We start from the raw sequence: 19,066 nt of genomic DNA, 5'->3' as shown, positions 1-19,066 counted from the left end.
GGAAGGTTAAATCAGAAGTGTCAGTGTTGCAGTTGAACAAAGGGGACTATGAAGGCATGAGATAGGAGCTGGTCAAGGTCGACTGGAAAAGGGTCCTAGCAGCAATGAGGTAGAGAGGTAGAGAGGTAGAGAGGTAGAGAGAGAGAGAGGTGGGGAGAGAGAGAGAGAGGTGGGGAGAGAGAGAGAGAGGTGGGGAGAGAGAGAGAGAGGTGGAGAGAGAGAGAGAGAGGTGGAGAGAGAGAGAGAGAGAGAGAGAGAGAGAGAGAGAGGTAGGTCGTGTTGGCGGTTCTATCCCAGGCAAGGAAACTCGACCGGGGAGACCGAAGTCAGGAACAGCCATAGTAGTTGGTGACTCCATTGTCCGAGGTGCGGACAGTAGATTCTGTGGCGGCAGGCGGGAGTCGAGGATGGTTTGTTGCCTCCCTGGTGCCAGGGTTCAAGACATCACGGAGCTGCTTCAGAACATCCTAGCCAGGGAAGGTGATCAACCGCAAGTAGTTGTGCATGTGGGCACAAACGACGTCTGGAGGAAGAGGAAGGAGATACTGCAGCATGATTTTAGGGAGTTAGGAAGAAGACTGAGAAGTAGGACATCAAGGGTGGTTATCTCTGGACTGCTGCCTGTACCTCGTGTACCAGGAGATGTAGAATCAGTATGGATAGAGATGAGGAATTGTAAGGGTAAAAAGACCCTAATGGGAGTCATCTACAGGCCCCCAAACAGTAGCCTCGACATAGGGTGCAAGTTGAATCAGAGCTAAAATTGGCATGTCACAAATGTAATGCTACGGTGGTCATGGGAGATTTCAACATGCAGGTAGACTGGGAAAATCAGGTTGGTAATGGACCCCAGGAAAGAGAGTTTGTGCCTCCGAGATGGATTCTTAGAACAGCTTGTACTGGAGCCTACCAGAGAGAAGGCAATTCTGGATTTAGTGTTATGTAATGAACCTGACCTGATAAGGGGACTCGAGGTAAATGAGCCATTAGGAGGCAATAACCACAATATGATAAGTTTTACTCTACAAATGGAGAGGGAGAAGGGAAAATCGGAGGTGTCAGTATTAGTATAGCAAAGGGGATTACAGAGGCATGAGTTGGCCAAAATTGACTGGAAGGAGGCCCTAGCAGGGAAGACTGTGGAACAGCAATGGCAGGTATTCCTGGGAATAATGCAGAAGTTGCAGGATCAATTTATCCCAAAGAGGAGGAAAGATTCTAAGGGGAGTAAGAGGCACCCTTGGCTGACAAGGGAAGTCAAGGACAGCATAAAAATAAAAGGGAAGAAGTATAACATAGCAAAGAAGAGTGGGAAGCCAGAGGATTGGGACTCTTTTAAAGAGCAACAGAAGATAACTAAAAAGGCAATACAGGGAGAAAAGATGAGGTATGTAAGATTTGAGAAGTTTTCCCTCATTCTGAAAGCAACACAAAACCAAAGAGCTGCAGTTTGGACATTTTAAACGGGAGACTGGGGCTGATAGCGGAGAAAGGCTGCAGTCAGTTTACCAAGGGATGTCACAATCTGTGGGTCCTAAGATGGCTGCAGGACCTCGTGACCAGCCACAAAAGTAAAAACCTTACAGCCCAGTCTCTAGGTTTCTGCAAAGCCACGGCCAGAACAATGGATGGGTATTGGCCATGCAGAAACCTGCGAAACCAGGTCGAAGTCCAGACACTGGGGCACTGACATCAGCATACTCACAATGCCCCAAGCCGACCTACACAGTTAATCTCGTTAAGGGGGCACAATAGCCCATAGAAAACTACCTGGTAGGTGATGGGAAACCAGTTAAACCCATCACCTCGCAACGAAATACCAATTAACACCGTCTGGCCATCCCCGGTATCCCCGGACATAAGCGCAGATCAGAAAAGAACTCATACATATCTTTTTGAACAAAGAGATTCCAAGATCTGGCGGGAGATAGGACGGGTCAGAAATAGTATAACTGGCCACTACTTTTGGGTGAAAAACTCAAGTCAAAAAGGCAAGTCAAAACTGGAGTCAAGACACGCAGAGAAAACCGGGTTCCAAGAAACGGACGCAAGAAGGAAGTCAAACGAATGCAGGAGGAAGAAACGACAGGCAAGAAGAACGGATGCAAGAGAGAGGAACAGGCACGCAACTCGAAGAGAAATACTGAAAAACGAACAGCCAGTAACCCCAGTGAGCATGCATCCCGATCTTGCATATCCTGGACATAGTTCAGTGTAGAGGGGAGGGTGGTTTGAATAAACGTTGGGTGTGTATTGAAATATGTGTTGGTCAATGTTGCGATGTGTCGTACGTTCCCCATCTTACAGTCGTGTATATGTCTTGTAGAACTGTGTGTTTAAGAATTCAGCGAAAAAGGTATTCATGTATATGTCTTGTGGAACTGTGTGTTTAAGAATTCAGCGGAAAAGGTATTCGTGTATATGTCTTGTTGAACTGTGCGTTTTGTGATTCATAAGTCAAAGGTATTCATGTGATTCAATATGTGTTTAATAGATATGTCATATAGCAATGTATAAATATTCATGGACAATAGTCCCAAGCACTAAATAAAAGCCTTTTCATTTAAACCCTGGTTTTCAATTCTGGTCTGTTGGAATTTTTCTGCACTATAAGAGCTCCTGCATCTAAGTCCAGTGTCTAGAACCGTAAGGGGTGAGTGGGTCGAACCACTCACGGGGAACCAGTGTGCACGGCCTGGTCAAAGGATCAGAGCAAGGAACGGGGACCTTAGGTCGGGCGAAAGCTCGGCGCAGAAACCCCTTACAGGTACGAGGGTAAACAAGCCAATAATATAAAGGAGGATAGTAAAAGCTTTTTTAGGTATGTGAAGAGGAAAAAAATAGTCAAGGCAAATGTGGGTCCCTTGAAGACAGAAGCAGGAACAAGGAAATGGCAGAAGAGTTGAACCGGTACTTTGGATCTGTCTTCACTGGGGAGGATACAAAAAATCTCCCAGATGTTCTAGTGGCCAGAGATCCTAGGGTGACAGAGGAACTGGAGGAAATCCACATCAGGCAGGAAAAGGTTTTGGGTAGACTAATGGGACTCAAGGCTGATAAATCCCCAGGGCCTGATGGTCTGCATCCCAGGGTGCTTAAGGAGGTGGCTCTAGAAATTGTGGACGCATTAGTAATTATTTTCCAATGTTCTATAGATTCCGGGTCAGTTCCTGTGGATTGGAGGGTAGCTAATATTATCCCACTTTTCAAGAAAGGAGGGAGAGAGAAAACGAGAAATTATAGACCAGTTAATCTGACATCAGTGGTGGGGAAGATGCTGGAGTCAATTATAAAAGATGAAATTGCGGAGCATTTGGATCACAGTAACAGGATCGTTCCGAGTCAGCATGGATTTACAAAGGGGAAATCGTGCTTCACTAATCTACTGGAATTTTTTGAGGATGTAACTAGGAAAATTGACAGGGGAGAGCCAGTGGATGTGGTGTACCTCGACTTTCAGAAAGCCTTCGACAAGGTCCCACATAGGAGATTGGTGGACAAAATTAGAGCACATGGTATTGGAGGTAGGGTACTGACATGGATAGAAAGTTAGTTGACAGACAGAAAGTAAAGAGTGGGGATAAATGGGTCCCTTTCAGAATGGCAGGCAGTGACAAGTGGGGTACCGCAAGGCTCGGTGTTGGGACCGCAGCTATTTACAATATACATTAATGACTTGGATGAAGGGATTAAAAGTACCATTAGCAAATTTGCCGATGATACAAAGCTAGGTGGCAGTGTGAACTGTGAGGAAGATGCTATGAGGTTGCAGGGTGACTTGGACAGGTTATGTGAGTGGGCGGATGCATGGCAGATGCAGTTTAATGTGGATAAGTGTGAGGTTATCCACTTTGGTGGTAAGAATATGAAGGCAGATTAATCAAGAGAGAGCTAGATAGAGCTCTTAAGGATAGCGGAGTCATGGGGTATGGGGAGAAAGCAGGAACGGGGTACTGATTGAGAATGATCAGCCATGATCACATTGAATGGTGGTGCTGGCTCGAAGGGCCGAATGGCTTACTCCTGCACCTATTGTCTATTGTCTATTGCCTATTGTCTTCACTAAAGAATACATAAACAATCTCCCCAATGTATAGGGGGCGGGGGAACTAGGGAGACAAAAGAACTGAAATAAATTTGCATTAGGTGAGAAATAGTATTGGGTAGACTGATGGGACTGAGGGGCGATAAATCCCCAGGATGTGATGGTCTGCATCCCAGGGTACTTGAGGAGGTGGCTCTATAAATCATGGACACAATGGTGATCATTTTCCAATGTTCTATTGATTCCGCATCAGTTCATGTGGATTGGAGGATAGCAAATGTTATCCTACTTTTCAAGAAAGGAGCGAGAGAGAGAAAACGGGGAATTATAGACCAGTTAGCCCGACTTCGGTGGTGGGGAAGATGCTGGAGTCAATTATTAAGGAAGTACGAATGGCATATTTGGATAGCAGTAAAAGGATAAGTCCAAGTAAGCATGGATTTATGAAGGGGAAATCATGCTTGACGAATCTTCTGGAATTTTTTGAGGATGTGACAAGTAAAATGGATGAAGGAGAGCCAGTGGATGTAGTGTATCTGGACTTTCAGAAAGCAGCTGATAAGGTCCCACACAAGAGATTAGTGGGCAAAATTAGAGCTCATGGTATTGGGCGTAGGGTATTGACATGGATAGAGAATTGGTTGGCACACAGGAAACAAAGAGTAGGAATAAACGGATCCATTTCAGAATGGTTGGCAGTGGTGAGTGGAGTGCTACGAGGATTTGGCCGCAACTATTTACAATATATATTAATGATTTGGATGATGGAATTAAAAGTAGTATTTGCAAATGACACAAAGCTGGGTGGCAGTGTGAACTGCCAAGAGGATGTTAGGAGGGTATAGGGTGACTTGATCAACTTGAGTGAGTGGGCAGATGCATGGCAGATGCAGTATAATGTAGATAAATGTGAGGTCATCCACTTTGGCGGCAAAAACAAGGAGACATAAATTATTATCTCAATGGTGTCAGATTAGGTAAAAGGGAAGTGCAACGAGACCTGGGTGTCCTTGTACACCAGTCACTGAAAGTAAACATGCAGGTACAGCAGGCAGTGAAGAAAGCTAATGGCATGTTGGCCTTCAGAACGAGAGGATTTGAGTATAGGAGTAAAGAGGTCCTTCTGGAGTTCTACAGGGTCCTGGTGAGACCACATCTGAAGTATTGTGTGCAGTTTTGGTCTCCTAATTTTAGGAAGGATATTCTTGCTATTGAGGCAGTGCAGTGTAGGGTCACGAGTTTAATCCCAGGATGGCGGGACTTTCATATGAGGAAAGATTGGAAAGACTGGGCTTGTATTCACTGGAATTTAGAAGGATGAGAAGGGATCTTATAGAAACGTATAAAATTATAAAAGGACTGGACAGCTAGATGCAGGAAAATTTCCCCCAATGTTGGGGGAGTCCAGAACCAGGAGGCAGAGTCTAAGAATAAAGGGGAGGCCATTTAAAACTGAGATGAGGAAAAACGTTTACACCCAGAGAGTTGTGAAATTGTAGCTCACAGAAGGCAGTGGAGGCCAATTCACTCGATGAATTTAAGGGAGAGTTAGATAGAGCTCTAGGGGCTAGTGGAATCAAGGGAGATGGGGAGAAGGCAGGCACTGGTTACTGATTGTGGAGGATCAGCCATAATCACAATGAATGTCGGTGCTGGCTCGAAGGGCCAAGTGGCCTCCTCCAGCACCTATTTTGTATGTTTCTATGTAATAGAGCGAACCATTTTCTCCACTGACGCGAAATGCAACCGTCAGTAGGGAATACTGACACCTGCAAATTCTTCTCAAAGTCACAACCTATCTTGATTCCAACATATAATACGAATTCATTAAAAGCCGTTACTCTAAAATCAGTAATCCTAACCGAAAAATGCATAGAAATTCTGCCAACTGCCACCTGTCATTGGGGCAGCTGATCGCCACTTTATTGGGGGTGTCGAGGGCGGACAGCAATGCGGACGTCCGCATTCTGTGCCGTCGCGAAGACATGTTAGCTGGAGTTGGACACACTGTTTGCAAGTCTGGTTCGAACACTGGGTTTGACAATGTGTAAACCATCCATCGCATCCTTGGTAATTAGCAAATCTTACCAAGCGAATATCAGCACTGACAGCAAAGATTGGAATTCCGAAGTCAACATCGAGTGAATAATAAATACCTGAAATGCTGGAGCCAGTGGGAGTCAAAACTGGATCTGTGAACATTATTGCAAAGACATTCTGTCAATTTCATCTATTTAGGTTTTCTCCATTAAAGAAACAAAAATTACATTTAATTTAGATTTTAAAGTGTTATAATCATCCAGGAATCTGCCGAACAGTACGTACCGGAACATATTACAATGACATCTTCCTTGTGATCACAGTCATGTTGACCGAGCGGTGAAGACAGACAACTGGACAGGAATAATTCAGCTCCTGTGCATTTGACTTCATCCAGCCAGATCTCCCCGGAGACCGGGGCAATGCTAACCGCTCCTGGACTCCAACGAGCAGCGCCACATCCCAACTGCCTGCAGACCACATTAGCATCGGCAAGATCCCACGAGTCATCACACACCGTGCCCCAGCTGCTGTTGAACAATAACTGAACCCTTCCGGAGCAATTGTTGCTGCCGCCATCAAGCCGCAGTGGTAGTTCTGAGTAAAGTTTAAAATAATCACTGATTATGCGTTAAATCCACATCCGGAATTGCCGTCAGGCTGGTGCTATAATTAATATTTTGACTCGCCTGGTAAACGGCGAGATTGAGATTCATTTCCTCCGTCGCAGGCCTTGCCACTGGATCCCTCTGGCATTTCGGCATCTGTGGAGAAAAGGTGAATGCTGACGGTTTCATACATTCAGGTTTAATATGTCAGCCGCCATATGATGTCTTTCTTGTGTTACCTTCACATGCAACACCTGCATCCTCCATGTGCCGACAGTTGTGTTTCCCCCAAGGGTCTGATTGACATTGCCAAAGGGTCGCCTCGTGCGAATTACAATCCATCTCATCGAGCCATATGGGCCCAGTGCCCGCTCCATATTTCCCGGCCTCAACAGAAAAAGATTTGAGGGGTCCACATTTTACTTGTTTGCAGATCACTTCCGCATCCTTTCCGTAAAGCTTCTCGGAGCACACTGTCCCCCATGTCCCGTTGTACCGCACCTCCACTCTCCCTTCACATCGATGCTTTCCGTTCACCAGGCGCATCTCTTTGTGCTCTGTGAACGAAGCATCACAATGTTCCCATCAATAGCCAGCAAAGATTCTTTGTCGCTGAACATAAAGCCGCATCTAGATTAACAAAACAACAAATCGCCGGAAACATTCATCAGTGAGGGTTAGTTGCGAAAAATAACTGCGTCGGGGAATCACAAAGTGAGCTGTTCAGTCAAATTGCCGAAAGTGGTGGCGAGGGGAGTATGTATCTGGTGGTGAAACGTTGTTGAGGTTTTGTGAAATTGCGAAAGATCAAACTTTGAAAGTGGATACTGGCGGGATGGAAGTTAAAGGAACAAGGACACATTGTTCTTGTCCATGATGAGGGGACGCGAGCAGAGATTCCAGAAATAACTGAACGCCAATAATTGGTAAGTGATTCTGGAATCATCCGACCAAATTCCCACTCACACTCTGTCCCTTCTCTCTGTGACCTCCTTCATTGTAAAATTCGTCACAATAGAAGCTTGAGGGACCACGTTTCATCTCCAGATACATGGGCCTGGGCATCTGAAGTTCCACCGCACTCAAGAACGAATTTCCTATCTTTAGGTGTTTCGATGTTTCTCTGAATGTATGAGAACTGCCGTTCCTATCTGTCAGTATTTTGTGGTCAGTTTTGTTTTCGGAGATTAACCAGTCCAACTGCGCAACTGGTAGTTTCAAATTGTTTTGCGCGCTAGGAAATGTTCTTGAAACATGCGTGTACACATGGACGTTTAGAAGCTGCATGGTAGATAATTCGGATCTGTCGGGTTCAATGGGTAGGTTATGTAGAATCACGATTAAAATTAGAGCACGCATTACGAGAAATCCATTCGTGAAAATATGTAGAGCAATTTCGAGAGTTAAAGGCTGAAAGTGAAATTGGCAGAATTTCATGAGAAAAACTAATCTTCTAGCACGTCGAAATGACGATTCGCAATCATAATCCCAAATAAAAGTGTATAACATCAAGTGCATTATCGGGGAATCTGGATCGTCTACCTTTCCGTTCCCCGAAAGATAAAAATGCGCGAACTTGAGCTTGTAACTACAATTATTTGTATAACCAAATAAAATTTAAATCCAAATCTCAATTATTTGTATATCCAAACGCATTTGAATGTATGAAAGGGATATGTTCCTCATTGATAGATGCTTACATTGCAGGTTATAATGTGAGACAGTTGCTATTCAACGCAAACGTGGGTTTTACGAAATACGTTTCTGGAATTGTAGACGACTGTAGACACACAAGGAGATGGAGTTGTAAAGAGGGCGTTAGGTCTGCTTGCCTTCCTCTGTGGGGGAAGTCACGTTTCAGCTTTAATTTGGTGAGGGCGCATTTGCTGTTCTTTGTGCAGTTCTGGTCGCCCCGTTCCAAGAAGAATGTGGGCGCAGAACAGCTTTACTCGAGGTGCATTTTTTAATGACGAGAGGGCAGAGCTTTACGGTGAGAGAGACAAAGATTAAAGATGTTCGTGCCAAGTTTCTAACACAGGGAGTGGCGGGTGCCTGGAACATTCTGCCAGGGCTGGTAGTGGAGGGAGATCGGATATTGACATTTGGAAGGCATTTCCATCGGCATATGCACATGCGGGGAGTGGAAAGGAATAACAAGGACGGGCAGAGCAGATTGGTTCAACTTGGCATTATGTGCGGCGCGATATTGTGGGCAGAAAGGGCTGTTTGTGCGCCGCACTGTTGTTTGTCCTATCTTCCGTGAACCTAGGAAACTGCTGATGGAGAAATCAACAGAGCTGCGCGCGGAATGAGTTTGATGTGGTTGAGCGGGTGACAACTTACTCAGAGTGAAGCCTCTGCACCGTTACCCGCAGTCAATGCTCCCCTTGGATGCTGTAAATTATTTATTACATCTCTGGAATGAATCCTCCCATCCCATGCTGCAGAGAATCAGCAGATTGAAGGTACCCTTACCGGAACACTTCACTGTCACGTCTTCTTTATGACTGCAATCGTGTTCACCCAGCGGCGCGGAGGGACACTCCCAGAGATACGATTCATTTCCCGAGCATCTTACGTCATCCAACCAAATAGGACCACGACTTCCTCCACAGTATCCAAGAGGTTTATCTTCCAAAGCATATCCACAGCCCAGCTGCCTGCAGACCACGTTATCGTCAAGCAGATCCCAGAGGTCATCACAAACTGTGCCCCAAGACCCGTGGTAATAAAGCTCCAGTCGTCCAGCACATGCACTTCCACCCCCGGTCAGTCGTAATCGGCGGTGGTCTGTTGAATAACAACAAGGGAGTTGATCAAAGGTTTAGGTTATTATTGTCACGTGTACCGAGGTACAATGAAAAACTTTTGCATGCTATCTGGTCGAATCAATTAATACTATACATTAATGCAAACAAGTCAAACTCAAGTACAATAGTTCGAGCAACGGGTGAAATACAGCGTGCAGAATATACTTTTCCGCATCGTAGCGCACCAGTTCTATCAACAAAGTCCAATGTCCGCAATGGGGTAGAGGTGAATCGGACAGTATCCTAGCTTACGGAAAGACCGTTCATAAGCCCCATAACGGAGGGGAAGAACAACAAAATAGGGGGTCCCATATGTAGCATTATACATTATGTGTTGGTTAGAATTTCTGAATCTGCTTCTACAATTATATTTTAAAGGAATTTTACATTTAGCTCTGAGAAAATCTAGAGGAGAATTTGAAACATAAAATGCTGGAAGACTCCGTCTGAACCCACAGACTGGCTCTCCGACTTCAAACCCTGCAGAGATACATACATGGACATCACGATCATCCCAGCTGGGTGACCCTGGCGACCGATTCCTTTGTTCGAGGAACCGCCCTCAGGACCACACTCGGCTCACAGTGGCAATCATCGGCCATGCCACTCGGTGGTTGTAGACTATTCACATAGAACCGGATGTTTTCAGGGTCTGGGCCATGGGCTCTTCATGCCAGTGCGCTCTCTCTCCACTCTCTCGCTCAGCCTCAGGGCTGTCAGGCGACGGGGTGGACCAGACGCGGGGCAGCGACCAACGTGGCGCTGTAGCTTGTTGTCAAAGCGTCCGACTGTCTGTTCACAATGGGGGTCAGGAGAACTCGGTGAGATCGGGGTGATGACGCCCGGGTAAACCCCGCTCGCCTAGAATTGCTCATTAGAAACAGGCCCCGAAATCCCCATCTGGAGCCAGCCCGGCAAAACCACGAGCTGTTCCTCGGAAATGCCGCCGGTGTTGTTCCACGCCACACCAGGGCGTTTCTCGTGTGTAGACTTCTCCTTCACACGGTCCACTCCTCACTATCGCCTGCCATTGTATATTGTCCCCAGTGTGTCACTGAGTTGTAGAGTCTGGGGTGGCAGTTGTCGGGAGAACACAATGGAAATCGTGTAAAAAGGGATTTGGTTATTGGCGCGGAAATTATGAGCCCAAGAGCCAGATGCCGATCTACATATGTGTAAGAAAGAACTGCAGATGCTGGTTTAAATCGAAGGTAGAAGAAAGGTCTCGACCTGAAACGTCACCCATTCCTTCTCTCCAGAGATGCTGCCTGTCCCGCTGAGTCGCTCCAGTATTTTGTGTCTACCGCCGATCTACAGAGCTCTGCAACTCGAAATTCATCTTTCACAAAGTTTATCATTTTTTCATTTTAAACTTGGTAACAGTATTCACCTGAACACAGGACCCCAACGCCAATGCGGTCAGTGGGAAACGGATTCATGGTAAATGTGCTGCAATTTCGGAGTCGTGCCTCGTCCCCTTCACACTGAACGTCGGTCACCCACACGGGCAGCTCACTCTCTCCATACCTGGAGGAGTTGTAGGCGAATATGGCGGAGCCGCAGCCCAACTCTCTGCAGACCACGTTAGAATCATTGATGTTCCAGGAGCGATCATGTACTCTTCCCCAGCGACCATTGTGGTAAACCTCCACTCGGCCGTCGCAGCGGCTGCCCCCATTGCTCAGTCTCAGAGACCAACTCTCATCTACAAAACGAAATATGTTGACTGATTTTTTTTAACTGAAGCCAAAAAATTCCATACATTATCAACACGTTGCTGGTCAGCTACTAGTTGTCAAGGTTGTTTACTGCAACAGTTGCCCACATGTCGTTTCGGCAGATAAACAGGACCACTCTGCGTGCACAGAAAAGCACACCGAGTAATATACGTGTCGAACCTAGAGAGACGGGTCCAGCAACAAGGAAAAACTGTCTATTGAAGAAACATTAGTAAACGATAGTCACCCATTCATCAAATAGCTAATATACTAATATAATGTACAGGGCCCCAGTGAGACCGCACCTGGAGTACTGTGTGCAATTTTGGTCTCCAAACTTGAGGAAGGATATTCTTGCTATTGAGGGCGTTGGTTCACTAGGTTAATTCCCGGAATGGCGGGACTGTCGTATGTTGAAAGACTGGAGCGACGAGGCTTGTATACACTGGAATTTAGAAGGATGAGAGGGGATCTTATCGAAACGTACACGATTATTAAGGGGTTGGACACATTAGAAGCAGGAAACATGTTCCCAATGTTGGGGGAGTCCAGAACCAAGGGCCACAGTTTAAGAATAAGGGGTAGGCCATTTAGAACGGAGATGAGGAAAAACATTTTCACTCAAAGAGTTGTGAATCTGTGGAATTCTCTGCCTCAGAAGGCAGTGGAGGCCGATTCTCTGGATGCTTTCAAGAGAGAGCAAGATAGAGCTCTTAAAGATAGCGGAGTCAGGGGGTATGGGGAGAAGGCAGGAACGGGGTACTGATTGTGAATGATGATCCATGATCACATTGAATGGCGGTGCTGGCTCGAAGGGCCGAATGCCTTACTCCTATTGTCTATACTGATCAGAACTGAATGCAATGCGCTCGGCGAGACCCGCACGTCGCTTTTCCAGAAAGTGGGCGGACTCTTTTGGAAGTCTCCGTTTACTTTTGTTCTCTATCAGTAAAGGAAAGCAGTAAAGTGTTCAGTGAGTCAAATAAACTCGTTAAATAATGGATTTTCCTTTTCTTTTCCGTACAAAGGACTTCGGTGACTCACCTGAACAGATGAGACTGGCGTCGTTTCTGTGTGAACAGCTAATCTGATCCCAGGCTGAGACTGGACAATCAGCTAATCGGGACTCGTTCCCCCGACAACGGTAGTTCTCCTTCCACACAGGGCCGGTTCCTTGGCCAAAGTGAGCACCTCCGGGCGTTGCGGCGACTGCACCGCACTGTAGGTATTCACAGACCACGCCAGCAGCATCCAAGCTAAAGTACTGATCACAAACTGTCCCCCACTTGTCTCCGTGTAGAACTTCCACCCGGCCAGAACATCTGTTCTTCCCACCCACCAGTCGTGGCCCATGGTTCCCTGTTTTAGTAAAAAAACAAACATGAAGGCAGTTAATTACTCTCCGGAAAATTGTTTCTGCCTGCTCATGCTCCAGGGAATTCACCTCCACATATAATTCTATTCTAACCCCCCCCACCTTTCCCCGTGTCCCCTCCCTCCCCACATCCACCCAAGGCATCTCAAACGCCATTCAACTCTTCAATGACTTTCAATTGGCTCATGTTTACCGTGCAGGTCAGGCCCCTTTACATCTCCCTCACCAGGAAGGTCTCAAGGCTCTCAGGGGTTTCCTCGATCAGCGATCCAAAGAATTCCCGCCCTTTAACTCCCGTCCCCCCTCCCACCCTATAATCACTGAAGAAGGGTCCGGACCCGAAACGTAACCTATCCATGTTCTTCAGGGATGCTGCCAAACCCGTTGAGTTACTCCAGCACTTTGTGACTTTAAAAAAAATCAGCATCCACAGTTCCTTGTTTCGATGAAGTCTGTTGAGATTCGGTCTGGAATACTGATGGCTGGATGTTTCGCTACTTTGGTTGAAACATAACGTTATGCAGGAGGCAAGAACATCTTCTCTCAAGAAAACCTACACTTGACCCAGAGAAAAAAATCAAAGTGCTGGAGTGACTAAGCGGGTCGAGCAGCATCTGTGAAGGGAACTGATCGGCGACGTTTCCTGTACGAACCCCATAAGTTTAAGTACATTTGTTCACAATCATCTTGAATTGTTCTACATTAATTTTATCAATTAGCAGACCTGTCCGGATTTGCTGGCGGATTGCTGTTTACGGGCATGGATGTCACCTAATGTAGGTATTCTTAATTTCCCCCTTCCTCACTCCAAATTGAACCCTTCTCAAAATAAATGTCAACAACTGATCTCTGTATTCCAAGTGCAATTGAGGTTTAAAATTATTTCCCCCAAAGGCGGCACTCACCAGAACAGATCACACCGACATCATTCCCGTGGTTGCAATGACGCGTTCCTGAAGAACGGGGGCAGTGCCAAAGGCTTGACTCATTACCCTGACATCCAAAGACTTCGTTCCGCACAAGCCCAGTTCCCTCTCCGAAATAGGCCGCTCCCGGCACAGATAGAGCGCGTCCGCATTGAAGCTGATTGCACACCACTTTGGCATCATCTATATCCCAGTGCAGGTTGCACACGGTTCCCCAGGTATCACCATATACCACCTCCAGTCTTCCCGTGCACGGGTCATCTCCGGATACCAATCTTGGCACTTTGTGATCTGAGAAAGATATGAAGCACGGTCGTATTGTAAGCAACTGTAAGAATAATCTAAAGATGATTCCTCTGATTCTCATGATAATCTAAAGATGAAACCCTCAACACAATCCAACAGAGGAGAAAGTTCAAAGAGAAGGTGAACAACTCAAGAACAAGAGCTGAAAAAAGCTTTGGCCCAAAAGTACAACAGATGCCACAAAGAAGTGCGAAAGAACATCAGGAGGGACAAGAGAACACTGGTGGAGAGGGTAGCCAACGAGGCAGTAATTGCGGTGACTCATAGGAACATGAGGGAGTTGTGTACCATCACAAGGAAATTGTCCGGGACATACCTGCACAGTAATAAACCAATTATAGACAAAAACGGCCAACTACTTTCAACCCAGGAGGCGCAGCTCGACAGATGGGTAGAGATTTCGAAGAAGTCCTAAACAGGCCACCACCGGCAGTGCAGCCACATATTCCCAAAACCAGGATACCACTACATATTAATGTGATAGACCAATAAAATCAGAAATAAAGGCTGCAATCAAGCAACTGAAAACTGGCAAGGTTGCTGGCCCTGACAATATTCCACCTGAAGCCCTTAAAGTAGATATAGACTCATCAACAGACAAGCTCTACGGCTTCTTTGGAAGAATTTGGGGGGAGGAAAAGACACCCACAGAATGGGCAGAGGGATACATTGTGAAACTGCCAAAAAAAGGTGACTAAAGAAAATGTAACAACGACCGAGGGATCACCCTACTTTCTGTAACTAGTAAAATTCTCAACCGGGTCATCCTCAACCGTCTTCAAGAAGCTGTAGACGAGAGGCTACGGGACCAGCAAGCAGGACTCAGGAAGGATCGCTCATGCACAGACCACATAGCAACACTACGCATCATCATTGAATAGTCTATTGAATGGAACACGTCCCTGTACATCGACTTCATCGACTTTGAGAAAGCGTTTGACAGCTTAGACAGGACAACACTATGGCGCCTAATGGACCACTATGGAATTCCCACCAAGATCATAAACTTAATCAAGAACTGGTATGATGGAACCTCATGCAAAGTTATGCATGCAGGCCAGCTCTCCCAGAGCTTTAGTGTCAAGATGAGCGTCAAGGAGGGATGTCTACTGTCACCATTCCTGTCCTCCTGGCAATTGACTGGATCATGATGGAAACAACTAAAGGGAAAAGAAATGGAATTCAGTGGACAATGTGGGAACAGCTAGATGACCTTGACTTTGCTGACGACATAGCTCTCCTTTCACACACACAGATACAAATGCAGGAGAAGACGGACAGACTCTTACAAGCTGCAACAAAACTTGGTCTTACACCCAATACAGCAAAGACACAGGTGATGAAGATTCATTCCAAAACCAGCAACCCTATCCTCATGCACAGCACAGCCCTGGAGGAGGTAGAAACATTCACATACCTAGGCAGTGTTGTGGACTGGAGGGGCAGATGCAGACATAAAAAGCAGAATCAATAAGGCTCGGGTGGTGTTTAACATGCTCAGGAAGATCTGGAGTTCAAAATACATCTCAATAAACACCAAAATACGCATCTTTAACTCAAATGTGAAGCAGGTAATGCTGTATGGATCAGAGACATGGAAAACAACAAAACACACAACAAACAGGCTGCAAACATTCATTAACAACTGGCTCAGAAGAATACTAAACATCTGGAGGAGAGACAAAGTAAGCAATGTGAACCTGTGGAAAAGAACAAGCCAGGATCCCATTGACTTACAAATTCGAAAGAGAAAATGGGGTTGGATTGGTCACACCCTCAGAAAACCTGCCACAAACATCACGGGGCAAGCCCTGAAATGGAACCCCCAAGGAAAAAGGAAAAGACGTCGCCCCAGGATCAGCTGGAGAAGAGGTGTCCAGACAGAAATGCCTGGGAGTGGGCTCAACTGGGGAGATCTCAAAAGAACCGCCAACAACTGAGTGAGGTGGAGGACATTTGTCAATGGCCTATGCTCCCTAGAGAAGCCAAGGGCTTAAGAAGAAGATTCCTCTGGGGTGGAACTCAAACATGGAGCTATAATCAGCAGGGTTCCAGTCTGGTCTCCACCGATGTTATTTCTTCTCCACCTCCCTCCCCGCCATATTGGCCTCCTCTCACTCATTAACATCTGAACATTGCATGAGAAAGAATTGGTTTGACCAATCCCTGGGATCACACGAAGAGTGCTTTTGTTAAAGTGTCCAGAGTTTACCAAAGGAACATTCTTCGTTAAAAAAATTCATTTTCCCTTTCTGTCCCATTTCACGGATTGGAAAAATTCATATTTATGGAAAAATCCGTCCTGTCCACCTGTGTGGCCACCTTCATGGAACTTTGTACCTGCACCCCTTTGTCTCTCTGTTCAACAACAGTCCAGGACCTCACTGCATAGGTCCTTCTCTGCCAAATGCACCATCTCACAATTATCGGAATTAAAGTCCATCTGCCGTTCCTTAGCCTATTGACCCAGTTTATAAAATTCCGTTGAAATCCTAGATATGCTTTTTAACTGCACACTATACTACCAATTTCAGTGACATCTTCGAAGTTACTGATCATTCTCATCGGCATTATCACCCTGGTCCCGCGGTAAAGGTTCCCCTTTAAATTTACTTCCAGGTCCATCGTTCCTGCAGCATTTCTATCCCGGAACATTGAGCTACGTGTCGTGATGCCATGAACCACGCAATGAGCTATTGTATGCCATTCCCATGTTTCAACCCAATTCCCGAATTCCCCTGTCAGTCCGGCATTCAAATAAATGCAGGTTAAACCATCAAACCATTCTCCTTCGAGACCTTCTCTCCAGAGATGCTGCCTGTCCTGTGAGTTACTCCAGCATCTTGTGTCTATGTTCGGTTTAAACTAGCACCTGCAGTTCCTTTCCACACAGACCATTCTCGTCCCCTGCCATGTACCTGCAAGAACTGTCTGCCAAACCTGTTTGCCTGAACGTGTACTTGGCTCAACCTTCTTATCTGCCTCACCACTGATTTGTGTCCCATAGCCCAAACAGACTAATTTGACCCACCTATGTCGCCTAAAACATCACCTATTCATGTTCTACAGAGGTGCTGCCTGACCAGCTAAGTTACTCCAGCATTTTGTGTCTTTTTTGTGAACCAATATACTTGTTAATGAGGGGAATCATCACAGAAGAATCCTGATCTCTCTGCCTATCCCCTCTGTCTTCCCCGGTGTTCACCCTCTCAAAAGGCAAGATTGTAGGGTTGAGAGGGATAGATCCGCCACGATTGAATGGCAGAGTAGACTCGATGGGCCGTATTGCCTAATTCTGCTCGTGTGACTTGGTTCTGTACGAGTGAGGTTGTGGCTCACAAATCTGATTCTGTTTTTTGAGGACGCGACCAAAACAGTCGATGAAGGCAGAGCTGTAGGTGTTGTATACATGGCTTTCAGTAAGGCATTCGAGAAGTTTCCACATGGTAGGCTGCTGTGGAAGGTTAGATCCCATGGGACAGCTGAATGAATAGAAAATTGGCTTCATGGAAGGAAGCAGAGGCTGTCGGTATACACAATATCACATCCAACTGACCATTGGAAAACAGAATTTAACAAATACTTGTAAATTAATTAATAAATTAATACTGCATTTTGTCGATTATTTCCCAATTATCGTCAGTTCTCTCGCTAGTTTCGAAGACAATTGAAAACATTCTAAATGCTCATTCGAAAGGATTGAGAATCAAAACAAAACTGCAGATCATGGAAGTACGAAAAAAACAGAAAAATGCCAGAAACACTCAGAATGTCAGGCACCCTGCCGAGATTCAGCAATAATGTTCACATTTCAGGTTGAATTCTCTTCTTCAGGTCTGAGAAGAAGAGAAAATAATCCGTCTTAAATTTCAGGTTGAGGGCAGAAGAGGTTTGGCCTGAAATCACCTGTGCATCGCTGCTAGAGTGCATGTGGACTCCTCTGTCAGAGTGAAGTTTGGGAGCGCGAGCAAATCGTGCCAGGAGATACAAGGAATTGCAGATGATGGTTTGTACAAAAACACACAAGAGTGCTGGCGTAACTCAGCAGGTCAAGCAGCATCTCTGGAGAACATGGATAGTGACATTTCACGAGTTCATTAGTCACAGGAGCAGAATTAGGCCATTAAGCCCATCTAGTCTATTCCACCACGCAATCATGGCTGGTTTATGTTTCTATCTCAACGCCAATGTCCTGCCTTCTCCCCATAAACATTGACATCCTTACTAATCAAGAATCTATCAATTTCCGCTTTAAAGAAACACAATCACATGGCCTCCATAACCTTCTGTGGCGATGCATTCCACAGGTTCTCCACACCGACCAAAACAATTCCTCTTCATCTCCTTTCTCTTGTGAGTAAATTTGGGCCCCATATCTGAGGAATGTGCTGGCTCTGGAGAGAGGTTTTGGACCTCTGTCCAGAGGTTTACAAGAATGATTCCAGGAATGAGTGGGTTAGCATATGATCAGCGTTTGACATTACTGGGCTCAACTCGCTGGAGTTTAGAAGGTTGAGGGGGGACCTCATTGAAACTTACAGAATAATGAAAAGCATAGATAGAGTGGATGTGGAAAGGATGTTTCCACTGATGGGAGAGTCTAGGACTCGGGATCATAGTCTCAGAATTAAAGGGCGCTCTTTTAGAAAGGTGAAGAGGAACTTTTTTAGTCAGAAGGTAGTTAATCTGTGGAACCTATTGCCCCTCTGCACCTCCGAGTTCTGAATCCTCTCCCAATTTAGAAAATAATGGAGGCCAAGTCAGTGGATATTTCTAAGGCAGAGATATACATATTCTTGATTAGAATGGGTGTCAAAGGTTATGGGGAGGAAGCAAGAAAATAGGATTAGGAGGCAGAGATCAGCCATGATTGAATGGCGGAGTGGACTCGATGGGCCAAATAGCCTAATTTTACTCTTATAACTTGTGAGCTTGTAAAAGATGCATTTGCTTGTTCTGAGGTTGCACCCTCTAGTCCTGTGCACTCCCAGTAACGGAAACATCCTCTACATATCCACTCTATCCAGGTCTTTCAAACGTCACTGAGGTCCCCCTCCTCCTTCTAAACTCCAGCGAGTATAGGCACAATGCCATCAAACGCTCATCATATTTTAACCCAATCATATTTTAACCCGATCATTCTCTAAAACCTTCCCTGGACCATCACCAAAGCCAGCATATCCCTCCTCAGTTATGGGTCCCAAAACTGTTCACTATTCCCAAATGGGGTCTGACCAG

At 45.8% G+C, this 19,066-nt stretch overlaps 1 protein-coding gene across 1 annotated transcript in view; it reads right to left on the bottom strand.

Moving 5' to 3' along the window:
• The window catches only part of LOC144610253 (scavenger receptor cysteine-rich domain-containing protein DMBT1-like), a 41,509-nt gene that overhangs the window by 7,037 nt on the left and 15,406 nt on the right, over window positions 1–19,066 (bottom strand). The window contains exons 4-11 of the mRNA XM_078428843.1: window positions 13,502–13,813; window positions 12,266–12,580; window positions 10,894–11,208; window positions 9,169–9,483; window positions 6,933–7,250; window positions 6,775–6,849; window positions 6,371–6,682; window positions 6,202–6,237 (exon numbers count right to left, since the gene is read on the bottom strand). Of these exons, the coding sequence (XP_078284969.1) occupies window positions 6,202–6,237; window positions 6,371–6,682; window positions 6,775–6,849; window positions 6,933–7,250; window positions 9,169–9,483; window positions 10,894–11,208; window positions 12,266–12,580; window positions 13,502–13,813 (1,998 nt within the window). The remainder of the gene's footprint in view (window positions 1–6,201; window positions 6,238–6,370; window positions 6,683–6,774; window positions 6,850–6,932; window positions 7,251–9,168; window positions 9,484–10,893; window positions 11,209–12,265; window positions 12,581–13,501; window positions 13,814–19,066) is intronic.

Source organism: Rhinoraja longicauda, chromosome 36 (assembly GCF_053455715.1).
Source record: "Rhinoraja longicauda isolate Sanriku21f chromosome 36, sRhiLon1.1, whole genome shotgun sequence".
NCBI classification, from domain to species: Eukaryota; Metazoa; Chordata; class Chondrichthyes; order Rajiformes; family Arhynchobatidae; genus Rhinoraja; species Rhinoraja longicauda.
Note: the sequence above shows the minus strand (reverse complement) of the source record. Positions and strands in the feature narration are given on the sequence as shown.